The 22,957-nt window shown below is 38.4% G+C and overlaps 1 protein-coding gene across 2 annotated transcripts in view; it reads right to left on the reverse strand.

Moving 5' to 3' along the window:
• The window catches only part of LOC136857951 (synaptic vesicle glycoprotein 2B), a 383,254-nt gene that overhangs the window by 49,684 nt on the left and 310,613 nt on the right, over positions 1-22,957 (reverse strand). For both annotated transcript variants that reach the window (XM_067137082.2, XM_067137081.2), the window contains 2 exons: positions 9,593-9,831; positions 2,944-3,131 (listed from right to left, as the gene is read on the reverse strand). In XM_067137082.2, coding sequence (XP_066993183.1) covers positions 2,944-3,131; positions 9,593-9,831 — 427 coding nt within the window. The remainder of the gene's footprint in view (positions 1-2,943; positions 3,132-9,592; positions 9,832-22,957) is intronic.

The raw sequence follows: 22,957 nt of genomic DNA on the forward strand, positions 1-22,957 counted from the left end.
CGAGTACAAAACAACCAAAACCAAAACGTAGTTCCTAAATCTTGTCCTCCTCTGTGGTGTAGTGGTTAGTATGATTAGCTGCCACCCTGGAGGCCCGGGTTCGATTCCCGGCTCTGCCACGAAATTTGAAAAGTGGTACGAGGGCTGGAACGGGGTCCACTCAGCCTCAGGAGATCAACTGAGTAGAGGTGGGCTCAATTCCCACCTCAGCCATCCTGGAAGTGGTTTTCCGTGGTTTCCCACTTCTCCTCCAGGCAAATGCCGGGATGGTACCTAACCTAAGGCCATGGCCGCTTCCTTCCCTCTTCCTTGTCTATCCCTTCCAATCTTCCCATCCCCCACTAAGGCCCCTGTTCAGCATAGCAGGCGAGGCCGCCTGGGCGAGGTACTGGTCATCTTCCCCAGTTGTATCCCCCGACCCAGAGTCTGAAGCTCCAGGACACTGTCCTTGAGGCGGTAGAGGTGGAATCCCTCACTGAGTCCGAGGGAAAAGCCAACCCTGGAGGGTGAGCAGATTAAGAAAGAAAAAAGTTCCTAAATCTGCCGCTCGAAACCGAACGTGTAATAGCTCTTCACCATATTTTACAGCCACGAGCCACCACTGTTGATTGATTGATTTATTTATTGATTGATTGATTGATTGATTGATTGATTTATTGATTGATTGATTGATTGATTGATTGATTGATTGATTGATTGATTCTCACCTAAAGACAACACTAAGCTTTTCATCGGCCAAGTATAAACTTTCCCGACATCAGATCAGCCTTACTCATTGGTTTTGTGAGTTCTATGAAACACATGCTACTAGGACATGAGCTCTTAAGCCGGCAGCACGCAAACTATAGCAGTTGTTTATCGCACAGTGCGGTACACTACAGTTGCTCTAATTTGTGTGATGTTACTCTTGGATTCCTCCAGCCTTCCAAATATTGTTTTTATTCTCTCACTCTGTTGTCCTTTGGATTGGTTTTGTGTCAGGTCTACAAGCATATGAATGTTGCATTTGACAACTGTTGTCATATATGTTGTACCATAGGTGCTTGTTGGCCAAAACATGCCTCAGCAATAACCCACTCTTAAAAGACCAAACCCCATGGCGCAACAGCCCCAAAGGGCTACCAGGTGACCGCTGCTCAGCCTGAAGGCCTGCAGATTTTGAGGTGTCATGTGGTCAGTACTACAAATCCTCTTGGCTGTTATTCTTGGCTTCCTAGACTGGGCCTGCCATCTCACCATCAGATAGCTCCTCAATTGTAATCATATAGGCTGAGTGGACCTCGAATCAGCCCTCGGATCCAGGTAAGAATCCATGACCTGGCCAGGAATTGAACCCAGGGCCTCCGGGTAAGATGCAGGCATGCTACCCCTATGCCACGTGGCCGGCTAATAACCCACTCTTACACAGACTAATTACCTGAGTCCTCTCAAACTGACATTTGTTGATATACTCTTCTCTATTGTCAAGGTGTGTTTGAATTAAAATCATTATATTTCAAAGACAAAGTCAACTAAGCTTCACTTTGTTCTGCATACTCCATTTGTGTCTTTGTGTTTGCGTGTGTGTGTCACCTCAGTCAATCACATAGGAAGTTCTGTATGAACAATCCAATTGGCTTATCATAAATGACAAATTTATTCTTGGTGTTGCAATTTACTTTTACATTTTACATTTACATTTATTTTCCTGAGAAATGGGTTCATTTACTAAAAGGAAAGAGCTAACTAACCCGCTCTGAAGAGCCTTAGCCTACCAAATGACTGCTGCTCAGCCCAAAGGCCTGCAGATTATGAGGTGTCGTGTGGTCAGCACGAGAATCCTCTTGTCCTTTATTCTTGGTTTTCTAGACTGGGGCCACTATCTCACCATCAGATATCTCCTCAATTCTAATCACATAGGCTGAGTGGATCTCGAACTAGCTCTCAGATCAAGGTGAAAATCCCTGACTTGGCCAGGAATCGAACCTGGGGCCTCCGGGTAAGAGGCAGGCATGCTACCCCTACACCACGGGGCCAACAAAAAATGTGGAACGCTTCATGATTCAAAGGCCATGTTGGAGGGTAGATTTAATGTCTTCATGTCACTATATAATGTATCAACCTATCATTTCTTAGGCCATCCTATGGGTCTCATTTTAACATCTATTAGCATGAAGCCCATCCCTGAAATCATACAGTATTTGCTTCTGCTCACTGCAGATGTTCAGTCCATTACTATGGTTGATGACATTCATGCATTTCCTTGCAGATTAGCATTATATCAAATCATTTCCTTGTCTGCATTGGAAACACTATCTAACCTAGTATTTCAGTATCTCTTCCTTCATGATGCTTAGTCAGCATTTTGCTTCTTTTGTAGTAAGTCAAGATTTGGTAACTGAGTACAACAGAATGGATGATAATGCAATCAAATTGATCTTTGATTTCAAGTTGTCCTTCTTGCAGTGACTTGTTATTGTTCACTCCTTATCCAGGCAGCATTAACTCTTGTGTTCATCTCTTCAATAAGCAATCAGCAATTGTTAATCCAAGATATTTAAATTTTGTCACTCACACTAGGTTCTTACCATAATTTTGATTGTTCTGATTTCTTGTGGGTCTGACGTCATGTGTTTGGATTTCTTTTTGTGGAGTTTCTGCTCATATTATGCAAACTGATTATTCCAATCTTGGAACTGATGTTGAAAATCAAGTTTGTTTTTGGCAGTTAGGAGCATGAGGAGAACTCTTTCATTGTAAGCTAAATTTATTTTGAAAGCAATTTTATTAAACTATACTACTATTGTAGACATTGGAAATCTCTTGTTACAAGGATCATCATCCTAATGAGATATAAATGCAGTGAAGTCAAAATGATTCATTTGTTTATGTTTATCAGTATGCCCTGGTCAATAATTGAAAGTTATCATTAATAATGATTGCAATTAAACATATTATACTTACCCAATATGAAATGTGAAGTTTATAGTAATGGAGATGATAGTAAAACGTAGAATTGGAGGAACAAATAATTGTTTACTATTCCTCAAGATATCATGCATCATTTCTTTAAACTTGGTAGATAAATCCAGTGCTTTGTCATTTATTTTGCGACATTCACGTGCAGGGAAGTCTATGATCAACTCCTTCACCTTAAGAAAAGGACAACAGTAAGTTATTTTAATTGTCATGGTCACCATAAAAGGGGTTGTATGGCAAAAATAGAGTTTAAAACACAGACACTACTCCAAAAGTCTTAGTGAAAACAAAGAAAATGATCCTTCAAAGAACTATGATTGAGATTTCAGTTTAATTTAACATTGTAACATATGTTTTTCATAAATTCATTACTTTTATACTGTTAGCAGTATGATGTTAGAAAGGAAGTAGAAGTGGTATATTTCACAGAATTACAGTACATGAGTTACTGATTAGCAAAATATTATCTTAATTACATTGTTTGATATGTTCATCTGTTTGCATGACCTATACCATAATAGCTGCACCTTGTTCCACTGAAAAGCACTAGCTGCAAGATATTCAAAAATTACCTTCATTACTCACATTGTCATATATAATTCATTCAACACTGGATATGGAGAAGAGCCTTTGGAATGGTGACTGACATTGTACAGTATAATAGCCCAATAATATTTTTTTTGCGTCGCACCGACACGGATAGGTCTTAAGGCGACGATGGGGCAGGAAATGCCTAGGAAGGGAAGGAAGCAGCCATGGCCTTAATTAAGGTACAGACCGAGCATTTGCCTGGTGTGAAAATGGGAAACCATGGAAAACCATCTTCAGGGCTGCTGACAGTGGGATTCGAACCCACTATCTCCCAGTTGTGAGCTCACAGCTGCGCGCCCCTAACCGCATGGCCAACTCACCCGGTAAGCCCAATTTTGACAAACAATACACCCAGAAAAGGAATTTGTGAATAATTAGGGGATTTTCTGTGGGTCAGTGCCTTTTGGAGATAAAAATTAGCAGAGTTTAAAGAAAACATTACCGGTATTGCTGTTGAATGTTATTTTCAAAGAATCAGATATATTGATAGCTTTCCCTTCAGTAGCGTAGCCAGGATTGGCTGATGGGGTAAGGGGGGGTTATAGTCACAAACTTATGATGGAACTTAATGAAGGTGCTTGTTAGTGTGTAGTGCGCACATGCATGACTATCATTATAAGGACACTGAGACAAGTGAATTATGTTGATATTCAGATTGCAATACAGGACAAAAAAATCCACAGCCTGTTTCCAGTCATTTGACCGGGTCAGGAATGGAATGAATGAAGCCCCATCTAGCGGCGAGGATAGGAATTGTGCCGGCTGCCGAAACCTGTCGCACTCCTCTGGGGCAATGATTAATGAATACAGATGAAACGATATTGGAGAGTGTTGCTGGAATGAAATATGACAGGGAAAACTGGAGTATCTGGAGAAAAACCTGTCCTGTCTCTGCTTTGTCCAGCACAAATCTCACATGGATTGACCGGGATTTGAACCACGGAACCCAGCGGTGAGAGACCAGTGCGCTGCTGCCTGAGCCATGGAGGCCCTAATACAGGACAAAATCTTACATTAAAATCAGAAGAAGAACAATACGATCAAGGTCAACAGTTTTACAGCAAATGGTGTGTTTATTTTACAATCTAAAATCCAACTTTTGAGGCTTCTTAGAAAATAGATTTAGCAGATCTGTTGATTTTACAATTATGTCTACCATGAATGTTCATTTTGTTTATTATTTATTGTCTATTTCTGTTTATTTTATTTAAGTAAAATTTCCATGGGGGGAAGGGGAGTCTAACACCCAGTATTCCCCTCCCTGACTATGCCCCTGTTTCCCTTGAGTAAATAATGGAAGCTTTTGTTTAAGACTATTTTGTCACCAAGAATGAGCAAATATACCTTATGTATGCACAGCAAATTTAAGTACAGAGGTCATACAGGTCATACAAGATCTCTTTGACTATATAGATTGGATTCTTATAAGTCTGAACATTCTGGAATTCCATGCAGTGTTGTTTCTTTTCTATTGAAGAAGTTGTTCTAAAATCAAACATTAGAAAATGTTGCAAGTAACTAATCTCATATCTGTTCCATATTGAAGATAACAATAAGTAAAATTCTTTCAAGAATAAAATTTACTGTGTCCACCTATTCAATACAATTATATTCTGTAGTGAAATCCTACATGAATTACATATACTAATTAGGGACATGTTTTGCCCTAGTTTTGGGCATCTTCAGCCTAATAATAATCTTAAAGTCAAGTCCTTAAACCAATTAAACATTAGAACTTATAAAACTAAATACGGTGGTCTTACGCTTACAAATTTTTTTACAAAAAGTTGTGCTTTAGGTGATATTTACATAGATTTAAAATGTGTACATTAATTAAAACCCAGAATTTGTGACAAGGAAGCAATTAAAATTATCATACAATGACTAGAAATTGTCCAAAGCGTAAATTGGAACTTCTCCAACTGTATGGATTAATCATTAGGTTGATAGTTCATATAAATGTGTTCACATTGACTAGAAATTGACCAAAGCATAAAATGGAACTTCTCCAACTGTATGGATGAATCATTAGATTGATAGTTTACACAAATGTGTTCATTCAAAGGTGGTTATGATCACCTATGTCGTAAGTACACAGCAACAAAACCGGAACCGTGGTATAATGTTGATCTTGTTAGGCTTGGATATCCCATTAGAAAGAAGCATGGTTGGATGGTATTATTTTAGAGGTTAAAAACGTGTATGTTGGAACATGTTGTCAATATCATTCATTAGTCAGGTGCTCATCTGATAAAATGTTTCTTGGAATTTTGTGCCATTCTTTTCGGATTAATGTTCCCGTTGGTACATTGTTCTACCCTTGGGAGGATTTATGAGTATAACAGCCTGGCTATTCATCAGATCACTAATGTTTAAAAAAACACGATGTCAACATAGACTTCAGGACAGTAAATAATAACCAGAAAATATTCTTCAACCACAATAAGGTCAATAATAATAACAATGTTTACTCAAGATCAGGTGTTTATAGGTTAAACTGTACACAGTGTGGGTTCACGTATCTTGGTCAAACAGGGAGAAGCTTTTACACAAGGTATCTGAAACATTACAATGCTTCCAAACATAACAAGTATTCAGCCATGAGCCAGCATGTGAGTGAAACGGGACATAAATTCACCTCAATAGAGAAAGATTTGATGATCGTTAGAAGCCTAGGTAAGGGGAAATTATTGAGTGAGGTGGAAAACTTGTACATTTATTTGGAGCAAACTTATAATAAAAATAATAATCTTAACAATGTCATTAACAACAAAAATCTGTTATATGAGGCAACTCCAAGGTTAATCCAGGCTGTTAATCCAGTATGTTTCAGCCACAGCACGCATTCGTTCCAATTACCACGCCTAATGCTAGGCCCGCCCAATCCAATTCGAGTAACGCCTCTCTAGCAATAACATAGGCGCACAAGTTAAAACTCACTCCCCTTTCCCCTCTACGTTCCACCCCTCCGTTACCGCATGAATACTTCACTAGACCTGGCCAGGAATCGAACCCACTATCTCCTGGATGCAAGCTCACAGCAGCGTGCTCCTAACAGCACGGTCAACTCGCCCAGTCAGCCTATTATGAACCCATACTAACCTATGCAGCTGGATTGTGGGCTACAACAAAACGAGAGGAGAGTAGAATACAGGCAGCGGAGATGAAATTCCTAAGAGTTATCGAGGGCAAGACCAGAAAGGATAGAATTAGAAATGAAGAGATAAGGAAAAGGACAGGAATCTTGAAACTTCAAGACGGGATAGAAACAACAAAGCTAAAGTGGTATAGGAATATGATGAAAATGGAAAAAGAGAGAGTGCCAAAAAAAGCTTTTTCAGAGAAGTTAACAGGAAAGAGACCAAGAGGAAGACCCCGAAAGAGGTGGACAGATTCAGTGTGTGAGTGCATAGAGAAGAGGGGAGGAAAACCAGAAGATGTACCGGTACTTAAAAAATGAGAAGAGTGGTGGAGAGACAGGTAGCGATGGAGGCCCTTGATTCACAACCCGACCCGGGAAGCTGTAAGCGGGAAATGAAGATGATGATGATAAAAATAATTTAATTTGTTACTATGATACCAATTTCTTCCTTATTCCTTATGTAACATGGTTTTATGTTGTAAATAAAGTATTATTATCATACTAATAAGAATAATTATTATTATTAATAATAAAAATAGAATAAGGATGTATCGAGCGGAATGACTGCATATGTTAACGTAAAGAGATTCAATTCTTAAAAAATAATTTATTAAATAGATCCACCTATTCAATACCTGTCATGCTAATTATATTAACAGTTCATTTAAAATACTAGGACATGTTTCAGCTTTTAATTTTGGCGATCTTCAGCTGTAATCAAAATTGATAGTATGCCTAGTACATTTGCAATTTTAAATGAAAAACCTTAGTAACTAAGTCAGGTCTATGTTCAACTCTTTCATATGGTTTCAACTGAGAAGTAATTTCAGTCCACTTGGGGTTGCAAGTCATTGTGAGAAATAGACCGGGCTTTCCTAAATGGGCAACAATGGCCATCATGTCATGATAATTTAGGAGCATATTTCGATGGCTGCCAATATAAGTTGAAGGAAGAATAACACGAATTCCCCCAGCTACCCCTTTTTGTTCAGCATCAGAGTTATAAAGTCCATTAAACCTTTGTAAGTATCAGCTCTGAGTTCTTGTTGATGCAATTGAACAAATGCCAACCTGGAACCTTCTACTTTGACATAACTGTCAACAATTTATTGTTGAAATAATTTACCTGAAGCATGAAGGATATTGAAACCATCTCTAACTGCTAAACAATAGCAATAGTACTATAACTGAGTTGCGACTGTTCTCAACGCAGTAGTATGAACTTGAAAATGTGGCTTACCTAAAGTCCATCCAGAATCACCACTTCACTGACTGTAGGTGAACTGGATCTTTGAAGATGAAATGCATTGCTCGTAGTGACCAGTAATTAAAATCAGGTATATTGTCAGCTACATCTTTTATATATATAATGACTGTGCATAAGGATTAGGTGTATCAAGCATTACTTGCAATTTAACCATTATTTCTTTGCAACACTTGCTATTGGCTTTGTTCTCTATATGATATTGTAATGCAGTATCAAAATCTACCATGAAAAGACCAGTGTAAGTTCGTGCAACTCCTGCAGGAGGTTGCAAACTTCCTACCATATGATACACCTGCCCATGTAATTTGAAACAAATATGGACCTCTGCCAGGAATGTCAACTGAGTTAATCTGAACTGAAACAAATTCCAGAGCATTGTTAAATAGTCATCATTCTGCTCTATGAGGTTTTGAAGCTCTTCACGAACTTTAATGGGCTTTACATTAACCTTTCCCTTGTGGAAACACAGGGTAGCTGAATTGTTACTGAACTCCCCTGCAAACAACCTTGCAGAGCAATGTACGCACTTTTTGCCCATATCACCAACACTATGTGTTTGCACTTCATTGTCTTTAAGGGAAAGACGGACAGAACAATATGTTTTTGGAAGTTTATATAGTTGTCTTCTTGCACTGATATTTTGATGGAGGTGAAGTAGGTAAGTTGATGACACAAAGTTGTTATCTTGCACTAACTGTTGTCCTTGAGCATTGAGTCTGTCTTGTCTGTGATTGCACCAAGCTTCTCTATCTTTGTTCATCACTTCTGGAATTTCTTCTTCTGCGATCTGTGACAAGTTCCAATGGTGTGGAATTCCCTCTGGTTGGGGATCTTCCTCTCGGTCTGCCCGTTGTGCCCCTTGACATCATGGAATGAATTGGCAGATCAATGTTATTGAGGCTAGGAACAATAAATGTATATGGTACTTACTTGATTTAACTGTTTATATGTTTTAATTCAGTTTATTTGCATGATATATTACACTTGCATAAATAATGTAAACAACTCCAACCAACAGCTGTCATGCGAATGTAATTCAAAATGATGTCTAATTATGGTGTCACACTACCCTTCCAATATGAAATGGACTATAGTTAAACAGACTGTAAATAAATGGCACCTTCTACATTCTTTAAACAATGTAAACAACTCCAGCCAACAGCTGTGATGCATATTAGTTAAACAGATTGTCAACAGATGGTGCCTTCCACATTCTTTATGCAAATAAGGTTTTTAAAATACATTTTAAAAATGAAAAAAATTCATTTAAAACTTCTTGTTTATTTTTTTGTCATTAGCAGGGAATGTAATCTTCAAAATGATGTCTCAATCATTAATTTTGATAAAGTATTAAGGAATATGTGGCATACTGACAAAGAAACACCTTTGAGAAATAATATAATATGATTACAATTCATCTTTTTGAAGAGCTTGAACTGAAGCTGAACATACCATGTGGGTTACTTTTGTGATACTACTATCCTTGAGACTGAATCCAGAATAATCCACTATCCAATCAGTCCCAATGGTGATAACAGTTTCAACTTCTCTGAATTAAGTATTAAATGCACTAATTTTTATTTATTTAAAACTAGTTCTAAAATGAATTTATTTATGATTATAGTTTTACTTACTTCGTATGTTTCTATAGGCTTCCCTGTGTTGGAATGATATATCTGTCGAAAGATGTTCAGAGCTTCTTCATGTTTGCCTCGGCTTAACAAAAACTTAGGACTTTCCGGTAAGAAGATTAGAAGAACAGCTACAGCAAGACTGGGAATAGCACAAATGAGCAGAAAGATTCGCCATGAATTGTACGTAAAGTTTGGTGAGAAGTAACCAATACCTGTAGGAATGACTAACCACGCAAGACCTGAAACACACAATACCAATTAAAAGACTATGGAAATGGTTTCTACTAAATTACAAATTTTTAACTGAAGTCTGTACATGGAATCTGTGAAGTGGCAGTGAGAAAACAAGCCTTCTGCACTGGCAGCATCACAGGTGGCTGGCCCAGTGAGTAATCAATGCAAAATGACTATAGAGTGGGAACACTGCACCTTTGTCTGTTGGTGTTGAACAGCATTGTTAACCATAGCAGAATTGAAGTTTTTGAGCCAAGAGCAGACTGCATGTAGCAGGAAGTTAAAATGTATCCGAATTTAATATCTAAACACAACTGTCGAAAAACATTAAATGTATAAATTAAACAAATGTTATTCGATCTTTCTTCTTTTTCTTCACATCTCACGAGTACACATTCCTTTTAGTTTGAATCAACTATTATTAACAATTCCTTTTTAATGGAACGGAAAGTCTCTTATTCATCCATTTCCTTCCACATTCCAAAATTTGTCCCATTCTGCAAGTATACTGAATTTTTAAAATCCCATATAATGCACAAATGAAAAAAAAAAAAAAAAGAGCATGGTAAATGGAGGAACGACTGCAGATCTTGCATGTACGTTGTACTATTCAGTATATGCATGCTATTCTTCTTCCTGGCTTTTCCCCAGTTTTTTGGAGTTGGTACCTGATGTGGATTTGGCCCAATTTCACAGCTGGATACCCTCCCTGATTCCATGTGGAGAGACATATACTCTATACTCTGTGGTGGTTGGTAGTCTGTTATCTGGTGTGTTGTGTGTTGTGTGTATATGAAGAAAAGTATGTGAGACGAACACAAACATCAGGTCCCCAAGCCATACACAACTGACAATCAAAATCTGGGCCCTCTGAACCAAAGACAGCTATGCTAACCATTCATTAAGGAGCTGGACAGTGAATGCATGTGATTATTCTACTTCTTATAAAATTTAGAGGCAAGCATAAAAGGAAGCCTACATTGATATTTACCGCATTTTCAATCAACTAATACAAAGAAACCGAATAGTTTTGGCAAATTATGTGGTAATAGCAGAGTTTTACTTTGGCATAGTGATAACACTGGTCTTAAAGCAGAAAACATGTAAAAATGCCAAAATGAAACATGTTTCATACTAAAAATTAAAAGCCGCATATGAATATTTTTGAACAATGGTAGCCTAGGAGACATCAGATGCATCACACCAAAGTTTTGGTATGTGTCGTACAGATCTGTGTCATGCACAAAACAGTATAAGGGACCCTCAGAGTGATCTTAAATCACTGCTTCCTTCTTGAGACTACCTGGGAGAAAGTGAAGGGAGCATGCACTGCTGACAGGCTCCGTCTTCTACTGAGTGTTGTCGTGTGACCGTACTTCCCAGATACTGGGTACAGACTTTACTTTGAAGTTGAAAATAATATTGTTTTGCCTTATTAAACAATAACCACTGTACCAGTTTACAACTGTTGGAACACCCTTTATCAGGCCTGGCTAGTTCATTCTAATGTCTCGCTAGTACCAGAAAGAAGACCTCTGTTTACTGTGTTCTGGTTTGTGTCAAAGAGCACAGGAATGACACCAGAAAGAATTCTGGGGTTTGGCGAGTGTCATAGTTCTGGCAATTGTCAGAGAGTGTGGGAAATATTCCACCCTTATGTAAGAAGATGCAAAGATGGCTCATGATTGCACATGATTGGTTGATTGGTTTCCTTATTCTGGAAAGGTCCCATGTTAAACATAGGAGATTGACATGATATCCTAAGACGCGAAGTTAGTGTCAGGGATTCGGATCATTCTTAGTTAGAGCGGACGTGGTTTGTTCAATCTCCCGCTCCAAAGAGGAGTTCTGGCCTGATGCCAATAATGTAAATTTTATTTTCGTTATCTTGTCTTAAATGAACTTGTTTCTCTTGCAGGAATTGTCGGGGGCATTCTCACATCTTCGATTATGTAATTTAGTCGAAGAAAGTGCTTTTCATTGCTAGGCTAGGAAATGCCGTTTATTTGGGAGCAGGCAACCTTATCATGTACATCCTAATATAAAAAAAGTAATGTCATTGTGTTTTTCATTGAGTTGTCTTGGTAGAAAAGGACTAGCTCACTGCAGTAGGGAATCTTCAATTCTGATGTAGGCCTTTTAGTTACTGGGTCATATCCTTAGAATCTCCTTGCTGTCCATTAGCTTATTGTGTTTTCTAATTTGATACTGTTTGACTTTTGTCTCAAAAACTTTAAATTCATTTGTTGTTGTTGTTTGAGTCATCAGTCCATAGACTGGTTTGATGCAGCCTTCCATGCCACCCTATCCTGTGCTAACCTTTTCATTTCTATATAATTGCTGCATCCTGCATCTGCTCTAATCTGCTTGTCATATTCATACCTTGGTCTACCCCTACCGTTCTTACCTCCTACACTTCCCTCAAAACCAAGCTCGATAGTTGCAGTCGCTTAAGTGCAGCCAGTATCCAGTATTCGGGAGATAGCGAGTTCGAACCGCACTGTCGGCAGCCCTGAAGATGGTTTTCTGTTGTTTCCCATTTTCACACCAGGCTGTACCTTAAGGCCACAGCTGCTTCCTTCCCACTTCTAGCCCTTTCATGTCCCATCGTCGCCATAAGACCTATCTGTGTCGGTGCGATGTAAAACAACTTGTAAAAAAAAAAAAATCCTTCCCTCAAAAACCAACTGCACAACTCCTGGGTGTCTTAAGATATGTCCTATCATTCTCTCTCTTCTTGTCAAATTTAGCCGCAACAATCTCCTCTTACAAATTTGATTCAGAACCACTTCATTTGTGATTCGATCTATCCATTTCACCTTCAGCATTCTTCTGTAAAACCACATTTCAAAAGCTTCTATTCTCTTTCTTTCTGAGCAAGTTATTGTCCATGTTTCACTTCCATACAATGCCACGCTCCACACGAAAGTCTTCAAAATTATTGTTCTAATTCCTATATCAATGTTCGAAGTGAGCAAATTTCTTTTCTTAAGAAAGGTCTTCCTTGCTTGTGCTATCCTGCATTTTATGTCCTCCTTATTTCTGCCATCGTTAGTTATTTTACTACCCAAGTAACAATATTCATCCACTTCCTTTAAGACTTCATTTCCTAATCTAATATTTCCTGCATCACCTGACTTTGTACGACTGCACTCCATTATTTTTGTTTTGGACTTACTTATTTTCATCTTGTACTCCTCATCCAAGACTCCGTCCATACCATTCAGCAACCTCTCCAGATCTTCTGCAGTCTGAGATAAAATAACAATATCATTGGCAAATATCAGGTTTTGGATTTCCTCTGCTTGGATTTTGATTCCCTTTCCAAATTCCTCTTTGATTTCATTTATTGCCTGTGCTATATAAACATTGAAAAGCAGGGCAGGAAACTGCAGCCTTGCCTCACCCTTTTCTGGATTGCTGCTTTTTTCATAGCCATCGATTCTTATCACTACAGACTGATTTTTATGTAGATTGTAGATAATTCTTCTTTCTCGGAACCTGATCCCGATCACCTTCAGAATCTCAAATAGCTTGGTCCAATCAACATTATCAAATGAATTTTCTAGATCTACAAATGCCATATATGTGGGCTTGCCATTCTTAATTCAATTCTCTAAAATCAGACATGAAGTCAGGATTCCTTCATGTGTTCCTACATTTCTTCTGAATCCAAATTTATCTTCTCCCTACTCAGTTTCAACTTGTCTTTCCATTCTTCTGTAAATAATAGGTGTTAGAATTTTTCAGGCATGAGATACTAAACTAATGGTGTGGTAGTGTTCACACTTGTCAACACCGGCTTTCTTTGGAAACAACACCATTCTGACAAAAATCGGATGGCATTTCTCCTGTCTCATACATCTTGCACACTAAATGGAATAACCTCATCATGCTGGTTTCTCCTAAAGCAGTCAGTAATTCAGAGGGAATGCCATCAATTCCAGGTGCTTTGCTCTATTTAGGTCTCTCGAAGCTCTGTTGAATTCTGGCCTCATAACTGGGTCACCCATCAGCATCAACAGCCTCTTCTTTCTCCTGAACCATATCATCTACGTCCTTACCTTGATACAACTGTTGGATATGTTCCTGCCATCTTTCTGTCTTGTCTTCTTTCCCTAGAAGTGGTTTTCCATCTGAACATCAATATTCATACACCTAGTTTTCATTTCTCCAAAGGTTTCCTTGATTTTCCTATATGCAGTATCTACCTTTCCTAGGATCATACAACTTTCACTATTTTTGCACTTCTCCTTCAGCCATTCTTCCTTAGCTGCTCTGCACTTCCTATCCACTTCATTCTTTAATCGCCTGTATTCTTTTCTGCCCTCTTCATTTTTTGCATTCTTGTATTTTCGTCGTTCATCGATCAGGTCTAGTATCTCTTGAGTTATCCATTTATTCTTAGTTGGTCTTTCCTTTCGTTCTGGTCTTTCCTTTCGTTCTAACATCTCTTCAGCAGCCCTACTGACCTCATTCTTGACTATCCATTCTTCTTCTACTGTGTTTCCTTCAAACTTTCCATTTAGTCCTTGTGTAACATGTCCCTTGAAACAATCCTTCACACTCTTTACTTTCAACTTGTCTAGATCTCATCTCAATGGATTCCTTCTCTTCTTCAATTTCTTCAACTTCAGATGGCATTTCATGACCAACAAGTTGTGATCTGACTCCACATCTGCTCCTGGGAAAGTTTTGCAATTGAACACCTGGTTTCTGAATCTCTGCGTAATCATAATGAAGTCTATTTGATACCTTCCAATGCCTCCATGTCTTGTCCATGTGTACAGCCGTCGTTTTTGGTGTTTGAACCAAGTATTAGCGAGGACTAAATTGTGACTGGTGCAGAATTCAACTAGCCGATTTCCTCTTTCGTTCCTTGATCCCAATCCGAATTCTCCTACTGCATTACCTTCTCTTTCTTGGCCTACCACTGCATTCCAGTCTCCCATCACAATTAGATTCTCGCCACCATTTACAGACTGTATTAAATCTTCTATCTCTTCATATTTTCTTTCAATTTCGTCATCATCTGCTGATCTAGTTAGGCATATAGACCTACACTATTGTAGTAGGCATTGGTTTGGTGTCTATCTTGACAACAATAATCCTTTCACTATGCTGGTCATAGTAACTTACTCACTGTCCTATCTTCTTATTAATTATAAACCAACTCCTGCATTTCCCCTGTTTGATTTTGTGTTGATAATTCTGTAGTCGCCAGAAATCCTGTTCTTCCTGCCAACATACTTCACTTATACCAACTACATCTAACTTTAGTCTATCCATCTCCCTTTTCAGATTCTCTAACCTACCACAACGATTCAAACTTCTAACATCCCACTCTCCGACTTGCAAAATGTTAGGATCAATCTTCCTGATGATCGCCCCCTCTTGTATAGTCTCCACCCGGAGATCCGAATGGGGGACTATTTTACTTCCGGAATATTTTACCTAGGAGGAAGCCATCATCAGTACATTATTCATACAGAGAGAGCTGCATGTACTCGGGAGTTAGTTACGGCTGTAGTTTCCCGTTGCTTTCAGCCATGCAGCAGTATCAACAGAGCTAAGCCATATTGAATATTATTACAAGACCATATCAGTCAATCATCTAGACTGCCATCCTTGTAACTTCTGAAAGGCTACTACCCCCCTTTCGATGGACCATTTGTTAGTCTGGTCTCTCGACAGATACCCATCCGATATGGTTGCATCTGCGGCTCCGCTATCTCTTCATTGTGACGTGCAAGCCTCCCCACCGCAGCAAGGTCACATGGTTCACAGGGGAGGATTCATTTGATATATCCTTTAAAACAGTCAGCATTTACTTAGCGCATGGGACATCACTTGGATTTTGAGGTCAGGACTACCAAACCTCTTGTACCTGCAAGCACAGCTCTCAATTTGGTTATCTTCAGTTGTTTCTCAATGTATCATCGCAATGTAATAATAATTGTTTTAAAGTCCTAGACCATCAGGGTCATTGTATTTGTGAGGAAGGTGACGATTTCAGGTCAAAAGTATAAATGATATCTTTAAACCATTTTCTGAGTGTTGACGAGCACTATCTATTAATACGGTTGAGCCAAATTTTTTCTGAAATAATGTTTGAAGGTTAAGGTCGTTTTCAAAATGAACCTAAAGAGTTATGTTTAATAAATTATATTTTAAGGAACCTGATAATCTTATTTGAGAGTTCAAGCACTACCAGTTTACAATGCTGGCAGGGTTATCCAACATTTTCCACACATCCTGTTGTCCATCTATTTATATTAGTCATCCTTATTTTAAGCATTTTTGTTTATCTTCCCTTATTTGTTTATCATTATTATTATTATTATTATTATTATTATTATTATTATTATTATTATTATTATTATTATTATTATTATTATTATTATTTAACTTCCTTCAGGCTAGCAACCCGTCGGAAGGACATTTGATTGCTTTCAAGTCTTCCAAAAAGTAAAATGCAAGACCGCAACGGGTCACATGACCCAATACTTGGAAGGAAGATGATGATGATGATGATTATTTATTTATTTATTTATTTATTTATTTATTTATTTATTTATTTATTTATTTATTTATTTATTATTCGCTAATCGGCCAACTAGGGACCATGATAAGTTTCATTATACATTCCAACATTTACTCAGTTTTCGACTGATTCAGTAGGTTTCCATTAGCTTGCTGTGTCGAGCATGGTGTTCATCCGACCACTTTGCACCAGTTGTCCACTTCACATCCCAGAAAGTCCCAAAAATTACAATGCTTGTTCTGAAAAGGTCTTATTTGTGCATGTCATCTCGTTGTAGACCCATTTCTTTGAGGTTTTTCTTGACGTTAATGTACCAGGGAATTGTTGTTTTTGGTTTTTCGTCAAAATTATTAGAAATGCATTTTGTCCATCGAGAGTCATCCATCCATTTTAAGTGAGCGTATAAGTGAGCCCTGCATTTGCGCAATGTGTCCGTGTTCTTCTCTTTTGTAGAGTAGATTTTTTGTCTGGATTTTCTTATGTAATTTTGTAATTTGGGCCAAGAATCTTATGGAGAATCTTTCTCTTTTTTTGCTCTAACTTAGCGAGTGCACATTTCTGTGAAAGGATAAGGCATTCTGCCACATATAGAGATACCAGTTTGATGACAGTGTTATAATGTTGAATTTTGGTATTTATAGGAAAACACCTTTTGTTATATATGTTATGGTTGGTTTGGAAAGCTACCTCCATTTTCTTGCTCTGGCTGATAAGGCCTCTGTATCTAGTCCATTTGGTGGATCCACTCACCAAGGTATTTAAACTTACACACATGGTTTATTGTTCCATTTTTGGTGTTCAGTTGGGTCATGTTTTCTTTGATGTTTGATGTAACTTCCATCTTTTCAAAGGATATCTGCAAGCCTGTTTGTTCTGCTACCTCTTTCAGCACATTAATTTTTTCTGTTGCAGTTTCAAAATTTTCTGTCATAATAGCTATATCATCTGCAAAAGCTAAGCAGTCAATTTCTACTCCATTCTTCTTCATCCGAATCCTTAAAGGTCTAAGCAAGTTTCTACCTTGTAGTATCTGATGCCTCTTGTGTATTACTTTCTCCAGTATGCAGTTGAACAAGAGTGGTGATAGTCCGTCTCCATTCCTAACAACCATTTTAATTTCAAAGTGTGCAGACTACCATCTTTGGAATTTCACTTTGGACATGGTATTAGTGAGGGTTGCTTGTATTACTGCTAGCAGTTTTTCGTCGACTCCCATTTCAGCAATTATTTGAAGCAACACATTGCGGTCAGTGGAGTCGTATGCTTTTCTGAAGTCAACAATTGTGCACATGCATGTTCAGCCTCTCACCATATGATATCTTATTATTGTTGTAAGATTCTGGATCTGTTCTGCTGCTGATCAGCCTTGTTGTTCTAGGATGGATAATGATAGAATCTTGTATGCTACCGGAGAAAGAAGATACCATATTATTATTATTATTATTATTATTATTATTATTATTATTATTATTATTATTATTATTATTATTATTATTATTATCCAGTACAACCACCATTACCATAAATATTTTTACCATCTTGTATCATTATCAGGGTTTATACATTTCTGGCTTTGTACTGAATGTTACTAGTGATATTACCAAATTAGGGAGCAATTTTCAACATGTATGCAGAAGTTTTTCTAAGTCTAGAATGGGTGTAAAAATCAGCAGTAGAAATATGAACAATCTCAGGCATACCGCTTTCTTGGTAGAAAGAAAGGGGAATCTTGAATGTTTTTTTTTTTTTAGTTTGCTGTATGTCGCACTGACACAGATAGGTCTTACGGAGATGATAGGATAGGAAAGAGTTAGGAGCGGGAAGGAAGTGGCCATGGCCTTAATTAAGGTACAGTCGCTGCCTTTGCCTGCTGTGAAAATGGGAAACCATGGAAAACCACCTTCAAGGCTGCCGACAGTGGGATTCAAACCCAGTATCTCCTGAATGCAAGCTGACAGCTATGTGCCCCAAACTATGCGGCCACTCACTCAGTCCTTGAATGTTTGATCAGGAGGGTAAGAAGATGAAAGTGAGAAGGTTGGCTGAACTTAAATATTAAGAAGATGTAGATCATGATAACAGCAGTACATATGGATGTTAAGATTGAAATTAACAATGAAGAGATGGAGGTGGTTAAGGATTTCATTTCCCTTGGTTCTAAATTAATCGCAAGAGTGACTGCCCTCCAAAAGTCAAGTGGCTGCCGGTACTTTAAAAAAAACCACAATGATAAGCTTGAAAATATCAGGAAAAGGAGAGACATTAGTGAGCCACTAAAGCCACTCACAGCTGCAAAACATGGATTTGAAAAAACTGACAGGAGAAGGATCGATGCATTTGAGCTTTGGTGTTGGTGACATCTTATGAGAATACAGTGGATAGCTAGAGTTAGTAATAAGAAAGAAGAAAATTCTCCTTGGTCACAAATGAGAAGTTCATCCCTGGAAAAGGATATCATGCTCAGAATGGTGGGTGGCATAAGAGAAATAGAAAGGTTTATTGGTTAGGTGGTGTCAAAGAAGATACTGGCATGATGATTGCCAAACTGAAAGAAGATGCTCAGAATGGAACTGAGTAGTGATTCACAATTCATAGGATGACCGCGAGCCATATTCTTCTGAATAGATGAAGAAAGATAAAATTTGTATTGTTAACTAAACCATCAGCAAAAGAAGTCAGCTACAGCCATAGCCAAAACAAAATGTTCCTGTTGTTCAGCTGATGTTGCTTAATATCTGGTGGTCTGTAGTGAGCCTATTTTTGTTTTAGAACCACTATGTATGTTGGGTATTCAGCCTGAAGGCTGGTTGGATTCTCAACAGGTCCATCATTAGCTGTCATAGATGGCCTAGGTGTCGCTGAAGAGGTGTACTAGGGAAATGAGGAGTGAGGTAGTATCCCCTTGCTTTTCTCACTAGGCCAGAAGTTGCTATTGCATATAGTCTGCCAAGCCTACTGAAATGCATGCACCAAACAACCCTATGAGTGAGATTTTCACACCATTCATAGCAGGGACTGGCTGCATAAGAAATGGTATTACTAGCATCGCTCATACCTCTGTCACTTTCATATTGTCAAAGCCAAGGATAAGACTGAGACAGGTCAATGAAAGTAACAATTTATTCTAGCCCATACCAGAAGACATAGTGCATTGTAAACACAAGGTCCTGCCAGTAAAGGCACTTAGAACCACTATCTGAGGTTATATATAGAAAAAGGTAAAAAAAAAAAAACATGAATTGAAACACATAAGATAAATAGAGTGACAGGTCAGTGTGGAAAGAGGGAGCAACAGAAAGTGGGGTTGAGGACAAAGATGAAAACATAAAAGTACAGTCTTCACATCTTCATCACATAGATGGGATCTCTCTTTATCAGTCTCTTCTACCTTGATTTCTTTTCAGCTCCCAGTGAGTAGAAACAATGCTTCCCAACTTCATCAGGAGCGCGGGCTTCAACACTCACTGAGGAGTCATTTTGACAGATCTTCAGTCTTTCATGTGGGAAGTGTAGGATGAGAAGAAAGTCAAAAACAATACGGCAAATGTAAAGATGAAGAAAAATCCCAATTGCTCAATACAAGTAATGAAAAAGAGTAAACATATGACATATTAAGTCCTGAATAAAATTATTGGAATTTGAATAGGAAAATGTTAATTGTATAAACATAACAATAGGTGAGTATAGGAAAAGGGATAAATAGAAAGGAGAAACAAGGACAAACATTAAAACACAAAAGGACAACTAAAATCTTTGCATCTTCATACAGTCTTCACATACACAACCTCTCTTCTCATCAATCCCAGTTCTTCTGCATCCATTTCTTTCCAGCCCTTGATGAACTTGTTTCTGTATTCTGTAGCCTGCTCTGTGATTTACATAAACATTACGTTGCTCTTGCTACATTCCTGAAGACTGCAGTAGCAGCAATTAGGGGGGCGAGGGGGGGGCAGTCGCACCCCACCTTTTTGGAGAGGGCCGGTCACGTTAGATGTTAGGCCCCTTTAAACAACAAGCCTCATCATCATCAAGTTTTTGGAGAAAATATTATATTTTGTTCCATTTTAGCTGGCTGAAACTAGGAATGATTAAAAATGCCATTTGTACAATCCCTGTTGTCTTATCAGGTAATTCTTTTCTTTATTAATGGAAATATGCACAAAATATCCTTCATCCCGGCTAACCGATTTGTATAGTGCCAGAGCAAATAGTGGACACTTTGCCTGTGCTATGAGGAAGGGTACCAGGACTATATTTTTTTGCTATGGTCATGGACATTGAGGTATGATTCACCACCTTGCTGCGTGCATTCATCAGTCAGTCTGGCGGTCTCTTTACTGTCTGTTAATTTTTTTAGTGTATAGTCAAATGCTAAATGGTTTTAATTGTATAATTTTTATTTTTAATTTATTTTTATTTATTTAATTTATTTTTAATTGTAATAAATGTGTAAAATTGTTCCTTTGGTGAAAGTTTTATTCTATAGTATTGAATCAAAATCTCAAAAAAACTAAAATTACTGCATTTAAGTTGGTAAACTGTCAATCTTTATCTTTCTGTCAAAGTTTTGATGTATATACGTTCCTCCCTCCGACCCCATCTTCCACTATATCCCACAAACCTGGATACTGTTTCTTGTCTGTATATTTTTTGCCCCGCACTTTTAATTCCCAATCGCCGCTACTGGAAGAGTAGTCTGGACAACACTTCCTACTGCCCAAATGAGTTTGCATTCTGACTTATTACTGGCTAAACATGCAGGCTCTAGTCATCTTTGTTGTTGTTGTTTTAATGGTAAATATTGTGTTTACAAATACATATGATGTGCTGCTGCTGCTTGTTTGTTTCATCACATAAAAGCAAAGCAAAGCAAAGTCATCTCCGTACAGGCCATGAAGGCCCTTGGAGGGGTGGAAGGTAAAGGCTTCCACTATTCTTAACCTCGGCACTTGATGGGGTAGAGTGATTAGCCCTATGCCCGGCTGCTTTTGCCCCCAGGAATTAACCTGGTACTCAGTTTTGGTGTAGGCTGAGTGAACCTCAGGGCCATATGCACCTCCAGAAGTGGAAATCTCATTTCTTAAATTTTACAACTTCCTGACGGATTTTCGAACTCACGTCCTTCCGGACGAGCCGAGCATGCCTTTACCGCCTCGGCCAGGCAGCCCCTTTGCTCATCACATAGTGCAACATAACCAATATTTCAAGTTTATGTACAAGTATTGTACTTTGAAATTTCCTCAGTGTACAGCTGTACCAAAATTTTCTGAATGTACTCCAGTACAGAGATGAACAACCTAATTATTTTAACTCCAATTATTGCTAGTATCTGAATGCTACAAGTTTTGTTGTCATAACATGAAACTAATGTGTCTATTTTACAGCAATTGCAAGTAAAGAAGCATCTGTTCAACAAATGTCTTCAAACCAAACTATATTTCTTTAGCTACATTGCCTGTAGAGAACGAGAAAATATGGAGAACCTTATGATCTTCAGCCAGAGTGCTGGGAGAAGACCTCCGAGAAGAGCAATCAAGAGTGTAGCAAGCCATGTAATCAGTTTTGCTTGCCGGAAAGTATAATGAAGAACAGCATGGAAATCTTTCACGAAAAGTGCTGTGGAGTATTGTGATCCTCAGCAATGCTAGATGCTTTACGTCGCACCGACACAGGTGGGTCTTATGGCGACGATGGGACAGGAAAGGGCTAGGAGTGGGAAGGAAGTGGCCGTGGCCTTAATTAAGGTACAGCCCCAGCATTTGCCTGGTGTGAAAATGGGAAACCACGGAAAACCATTTTCAGGGCTGCCGACAGTGGGGTTCGAACCTACTATCTCCTGAATACTGGATACTGGCCGCACTTAAGCGACTGCAGCTATCAAGCTCGGTCCTCAGCAATGAAGAAATGACTGACAGCAAGAGATCTGATATTCATGAAGCTAATTTTGTTTCAATATGTAAAAATCAAGTTAAATTATTTCCAGTACATACTAGATTCCTACGTTTTTATCTTACCTGGCCTTTTCTTAGTTACTTGGGATTAACATTATATATGGATTTGACTTTCCATAAGGCCAAACCTATGTGGAGGGATGCATCTGCTACTGCATGTTTACATGGTGTGTAGTGGTATGGTGTGTTTTGTGTAACAGAAGAGATGTGTTTTAAGATTAAAACTAACATCCAGCCCCTGAGCTGTAGGAAATCCTGGTCCTGTCGGGCTCTCTTGAACTAAAGACCACTGTGCTGAGCTTTCAGCCTAAGAGCCAGATAGTTTCTCTAGTTCTATTAAAAAAGTTCAGGTTTAACTATTACACTTGGAATATTAAACTGGAGAAACAACTTTTTTTTTTTTTTGCTAGTTGCTTTACGTTGTACCGACACAGATAGGTCTATAATACCAATATAATGGTCCGTTATTGGACATTATAAATTTTCCAGCTAACTCATTCTTGGTTGCCTGCATTTCGCCCTCGTGTGCTAAGTTGGGCTCATCAGTTGGTAACAGATAGGTCTTACAGTGACGATGGGAGAGGAAAGGTCTAGGAGTTGGAAGGAAGCGGCCGTGGCCTTAATTAAGGTACAGCC

Source organism: Anabrus simplex, chromosome 1 (genome assembly GCF_040414725.1).
Source record: "Anabrus simplex isolate iqAnaSimp1 chromosome 1, ASM4041472v1, whole genome shotgun sequence".
Classification (NCBI taxonomy): domain Eukaryota; kingdom Metazoa; phylum Arthropoda; class Insecta; order Orthoptera; family Tettigoniidae; genus Anabrus; species Anabrus simplex.